This window comes from Sylvia atricapilla, chromosome 7 (genome assembly GCF_009819655.1).
Source record: "Sylvia atricapilla isolate bSylAtr1 chromosome 7, bSylAtr1.pri, whole genome shotgun sequence".
In the NCBI taxonomy this organism is placed as follows: Eukaryota; Metazoa; Chordata; class Aves; order Passeriformes; family Sylviidae; genus Sylvia; species Sylvia atricapilla.
In genome coordinates this window covers 7,986,353-7,992,548 of record NC_089146.1, presented here as the reverse complement: position 1 = coordinate 7,992,548, position 6,196 = coordinate 7,986,353, and the positions used below count along the sequence as shown (strand labels likewise).

Below are 6,196 nucleotides of genomic sequence, written 5' to 3'. Positions count from 1 at the left end.
TTACAGCTCTGAAGCCCAAGGCTGTATTGGTGCTTTTAATTCTTTGCATTGTTGCAGGTCCATCTGCACTGGAGTTCTTAGAAAGTGGCTCTTTAACTTTTTTTTGTTACTGCTTGTATCACTGCATTTGTTTCCATCCCCACACAAACCTCAATAAACTGAACCTGAATTTCTAATTTGAGTCCTCAGTAGGATAACTCATCTATGGCTCATCCTTGTGGGCTACCAAGCTGGACCACTGCTGTCTTTCTCTGGGGCTAGTAAGTGATTAAATCCCTCATCTCACACTTGTCAGGCTTTTATATAAGCTGTACAGCCAGAAGAATAATAAAGGAAACTGTTGGTGTGATGAAGGATAGCAGGAGGAAGTCAAGAGAAAGCTGGACCTGTTCAGAGTACCTGGCCGGAGTTCAGCATTAACAAAAAACCACCAGTGAAATGACATAGCTCTGGAAATGCAGGTTTCAAAATAAATACCAACACAAATCAGAAAAATGCTATATTACAGAAAATTCATTCTGATTTCCTGTATGCTTTGCTCAGTGGAAATGACCAGAGTAGGTTTTCCAGTACAGCCTTCCCACAACTGAAGATACACTTCAATGGCAGTCCCACAGATTACCAGTAAAACCCATCAGCAGCACCAGCATCTTGGTATTTCCATTTATTATGCTGTAAAAAGCAACACTATCTGGATTTTATTTCTTAAAATAAATAACTTTCATTTTCAGAACCAGTACAGCTCAAGTTTAGATTCATTCATGGGAAACTGCTAGAAATACATTCATCACTGTCTAGTCCCCACAATACAGAATCTAAAAGTCAAGATCAGCCCAGTCAGTTACAATGACCAGAAGTACACTGCCAGTAAGTATAGTCACGGATAGTCCAGCTCTGAAGCAAAAAAAATCTGGTACAATACAGTTTGTTCACAAAGATAGGCTAATTAATGCTAAGACTACCACAATATTTCTGAGTACAAAGCATTAAGTTAGCTGAACAATTTTTAGGTTGTGATACAGAAGAAACATATATGACATAAAAACAAAGGAGTGGGGCAATCTTCTTTGGAGCATAAGGAAGTCAGCGTTGGATAAGATAACCAAAAGCTATTTACTGTAAAATCTACATGTCAGTGTCATGAATGATAAACAGCCAAACCAATGTACTGCATATATTTATATTGATAAATAACGCCATGTCTAAGTAGCTGCATTGCAGAATTGGACATTACAAAATAATCCATCTTCTCACAATGAGAAAATACTAAAACTAACCAGCAAAAATGCACTGAAGCGAAGACCGGCTAAAAGCACTCGGTATGAAAAGCATTAAGTTTAGGGACAGCTATGATCTTCAATGTTAGCTCAGTTAAAATCCTGCTTTTGGTTTGTTTATACCATGTGTACTATCTAATATACCTATGCTTAAAAATGCCAGTTTGAACAACGCAATGTCAGTTAAATAAAGCTGAATCAGGTATTTTTCTGAGAAGCTACAGACTGTGTTGTAGGAAGGGCAAAACAGGGAAGATTAGGACTGAAATTCATAATTCTGAACTAGGAGCCATCTGAAAATATTCCTTTACACTGAAGCCCACAGATCTGTTGCCTTGTGCTACCCAGTGACTGATGTGGCTCAACAAAAAGCCAGAGGCCATTTCATTTAGTTCTTGGTTACAACAGGGGTGGCTGTGACACAGGGTGTGAAAAGAGTGGGTTAAAAGCTTTCAGAAAAATAGCTGATCTTCAGAAGAACAAACAAAAAAAAAACAAAAAACACCAACTCAAAAAACCAAATCAAATGAACTTAAAAACAAGAGGATTCTTGAGAAAAAGTGTTTGATAACCATGCCAGCCAGCTTCGAGTTGCTATTTGAGGGCTTTAGACTTTCAGATGCTTTCAAGATTTCCTTCGTTCATCAAGACAGTCACTGCTTGTGATGAGTACCAAGCACTTTTCCACATGGCTTGTCCTCCCTGCAGGGAGGCAGTATGGCATTTCAACAAGAGACTGTACAGGAACTTCATTTATTCCCAACTATACTGACCTGCTGGGTCGCTCTGGAGAAGTCACTTTTCTCCATGCCTTAGTGTACTCATTGCTAAAGGAGGGTAATGTGGTTCAGATCAGCTTTATAAAGTGCTTGGGCCATTCTAGGAAGAGTTTGGAGATTTTGGTGCCAAAACACAGAAAATTTGAACTCTCAGATCTACTAAAGACTTGTACACTACGTGCTAGGATAAAAACCACCATATACACAATTCTCAAGCACAGTCTCCTTTTCCATGTGCTGAATGGTTCCTGCCTAAACCTCTTGTGCTAAAATCCTTGCCTACGTCCAACAACTGTAGTGTTTTGTGAGTATCTTTAGTGACTGCTCACTTCTGAGGTTTTGTGCCACACTACTGACAGAAGCAACTTTACATGGGACAGGGAGCTGTGGCAATGTTGGACTTCTGCAAACTACAAATACCTGCATCTACATTTTCCACGACAGGGCACGTGCCATGCTGGCTTCAGTGGCAAGACAAGGAATGCCACCATTCACCACAAAAGGCATTTACTTACTTGTGTTCCTGGTGCTGAACTCCTGTCCCACACCAGGGGAATCCCAGCGATGCAGTAAACCTGCTCCCTGGTTGATGGCAGTGCAAGAAGAGAACATACCCCAAAACCTGGCTTATCTCCTGCTCTGCTCCTGTTTTGATTGGCTCTATGCTCCTTAAAGCTGTTTCACTCCATCCGTGCTCCTTACCACAAGCCTGAATGAGCTCAGATTGCTGTGTAGTATTTGGTTTTTGGTTCTTTGCCTTCCAAGCACTTCCTTTGCCCTGGCTGGCTCCCGGCGCAGCCCCAGGAGCAGCACTGTCAGCCCCCAGGGGTAGTGCAAATATACCTGCAAGGAACACCTGCACGGAGTGGAAGCACCCGCGTTCCCTGGCCACAGGGAAGAACTTTAGCAGCTGAACATGGAGAGAGAGGAGGGAGGCAAGACGAAGGGAACTGAGAGAAACGCTCCCAAGACAAAAATCCCACGACACACCGGTGGCTACAAGTCACATTCCCCTACGCCATTCGGTCAAACAAACCTTAAAACACATTCCCTGACAAGACTATCTCTAAGAACAAGCCTAGACCATTGACAAGTGTCACCTATATACTCTGTGATATTTATATTATGTAAACAAGGTTGTGTGGAATTCTTTTTTCTATCTTTTCCCAAAGATAAGTGCAGATCCTTACTTAACACACCCAGCCTAAATCTACACCAGCATCCTCAGCTTTCAAAAAACCTCACTGACGCTCACACCTGACAGTACTCTGGCTCATCCTGGCCATACTGGAAACAGAGGGCTAAAGAAACAAAAACTCAGCAGAAAAGTTCCTGACCACGGACTAGAGTTCACATAAAACACAAAAATAAATTAAGTAGTGCACAGTAAAGCCAACAACAGCTAAATATTTTTATACATCAATTATATGCAGCATGAGGTAATATTGCTCACATTATGGAGGGAGATTCTTAGTTGGTTTTGTTTCTTTTTGAAGAGATTGGATTTGTCCTGTGCGTATAGAAACTCCTGTAACGTAACACTGAAGTAACAGAGACTTCTGTAAAATATATACCACTATCAGATAGAAACACACACGCTCTTCATTACTTATGCATACCACAATTAAACAGGTAAGTGATTTGATTCTTAGGATCTAGCTGAAGATGATTATAGTAAGCCATCCAGATTTTTATGAACCGTTCGGTTCTCTTTCCCGTCGTTGTTATCCTCTGATGGCGTGTATTGGACCTGATATTCCTGAAGGATTTTAAAAACATCATGGTGTCCAAAATGTAAAGCTTCATCCATAGGAGTGTTGTTCCACCTACAAAAAGCAGCACAGTAGTTTTAAGATCAGCACGTTAAGCACAAAAAGCACCACAAATCCAGTTCTTTACATACTGCAGTAATACTGTTCAGCACCCAGACCACACTCAGTTCAGGAATTGTGGACCTTCATTAAGCTGAGCTTAGTGGTTCATTTTTCATTCCTGCTCAGTCTGCAGAACCTACAGAGAACCGGTAGGATCCCATTCCCCTGCTTTAGTGGCCTGGCTCAATACATTTCACTCTGACTTGACAGGCACCTCTCCTCACAGGGACTAGGGAAGTGTTACTGGAGCATCTTTCCTCCAAAGCAGCAATAGAACACCCACCTGTCTTTGGGGAAAGGATTCACTTTGCACGCTTCGAGTAGAAACTTCACAACATCCACGTGTCCTACAGGAAAAGCAGCTTTGTGAGTGCATGTACTTCTAGATATCCATTTCTGTACAGGTATGCACAGAGACAGCAGGGATGTTCTAAAGCAAGCTGACAGACAGACAGACAGCAAATGCTGTGTGAGGAGACAGTACCTTCTGCAGCTGCCACATGCAGGGCTGTCCGTGAGTCATAGTCTCTCTGCTCCATATCCATTCCTGACAGAGCAAACCTTAAAAACAAAATAGAATAAAAGAGATTGCAGAGGCAAGTCTTACATGATTTAAAGCATGTTACAAAGCTAGCCTGGAATGACATCACTCTGCCACAAGACAATGTGAGCAGCACCACGAGCACATCCCATCTTTGCTGATGGAAGGGGCTTTGGCTTTAAAGTTTAGTGCCTTAACTTTATTTCTGCTCTTTTGTTGTCATAAATAAAAAACAGAATATCTTTGCAGAAAACAACAGTCAACACACCTGATTTAAAATTGTACATGGACAAGCTAAGCCACATAAGGCAAAGTAAATTTATAGCAGGTGAGAAAATCCCAGGAAGTCTCCCAGATCTGAAAATCCTGAGCAGCATTAAGGGATTGGGAGTTCTTCCTTCACACTATGGTGCCCTGGGACAGCAGTTCAACTATAACCATTTTCCCACCCACTAGTTATATTTAGATATATTCTAGCCAAATTATTGCTTATTTAGTCTCCTACCATTATTACTTTAAATTTTGCCAGATTCTCCTCCAGATTTAAAAAGCAAAGCCAGATGTCCTAACCTGTCCAATAACAATGTACTTTTTCCAGCCTGAATTTCTGTGGCACTTTCAGAATTGAGTATTAAAGCAGGTGATAGTACAGACAGGATTTTTCTGCCATTGCTATAAAAATTGGTTAAATAAATTGTTTTACTGTGATCCAAAGAAATGGAACACAATGGGATTCAGGATAGTGTCAGGGTACCTTTTTGAGGGTTAGATTTGGCTCTTTTGGTTGGGATTTGGGTGAACATATTCAATCTCTAGCTCAATGTCCCCAACACAGACACAGTGCATGTGCATGTTCCTAAATAAACAGCAACAGCAGGAACCAAACAAGCAGCATTCTTTGTTTATATTACAATATTCCCAAACCCCACTGATTTTTACCTCCGGAGTGCAGACACGTCCCCTGTGTAGGCAGCAAACAGCAGATTTATCACAGACTTCACCTATAAAGAGAGATTAAGTTCCAGTTTACTGATCTTCTTTCCTCAAAAAGAAAACCCAGTGGGGCCAGTTGGTCCAGTGCTTACGAACTTGTTAATTATATCCCTTTGCCTGACCACATTCTGCAGCTTGCTCTGCCACCAGTACTGCAAGGTCTGTCCTTCCAAGGCTGAAGTTGTTAAGGACAGTAAAAGAATTAAAACCAACGAATTTCTGCTTTGCTGTGGTAAAAAACATGAGTGTTGCTCTATGGGCAAACCCATAGAGCATCTCTTCAGTTGCCCAATGACACCAAGTATTGAATTGCACAGACAGCATCACTCTGCACAATTTATAAAACCAAGAACTCCTCATAAGGCAAACTCACTCTGGAAAAGTAAGATTATTTTTTTTTATTAACTGCAAAGATTCCTAATGCCAGGAGAAATCTATGTCAGCAGAAGAGAAGAAATTACACCCTTTTTTCTACATATTACAGATTATCCTTGCATACATCCAACATACAGATTTTCCTCAAATAAACCATTTTAAGCAGTTCTGTTACATAACAAGCAAGGTTTCCAGGCAGATAAAGTTGGATCTTTTTAGCTAAGTATGGGCTTAAAGCACAACACAGGTAAAGTCTCTGGTAAGTAGTGCCTTTTTCTCAGCTGTATTAATTACTCTTGTAAGAAATTATATTGTCAGGGTACACCAACCTTGTCCCATGCATATTTTTAATACATC

At 40.9% G+C, this 6,196-nt stretch overlaps 1 protein-coding gene across 3 annotated transcripts in view; it reads right to left on the bottom strand.

Annotated features, from left to right (window-relative positions):
• Positions 1 to 649: 649 nt before the first annotated feature.
• The window catches only part of GLS (glutaminase), a 61,739-nt gene continuing 56,192 nt past the window's right edge, over positions 650 to 6,196 (bottom strand). For all 3 annotated transcript variants that reach the window (XM_066322547.1, XM_066322546.1, XM_066322548.1), the window contains 4 exons: positions 5,411 to 5,472; positions 4,415 to 4,491; positions 4,214 to 4,277; positions 650 to 3,882 (listed from right to left, as the gene is read on the bottom strand). In XM_066322547.1, coding sequence (XP_066178644.1) covers positions 3,726 to 3,882; positions 4,214 to 4,277; positions 4,415 to 4,491; positions 5,411 to 5,472 — 360 coding nt within the window. In that variant the 3' untranslated portion in view covers positions 650 to 3,725. The remainder of the gene's footprint in view (positions 3,883 to 4,213; positions 4,278 to 4,414; positions 4,492 to 5,410; positions 5,473 to 6,196) is intronic.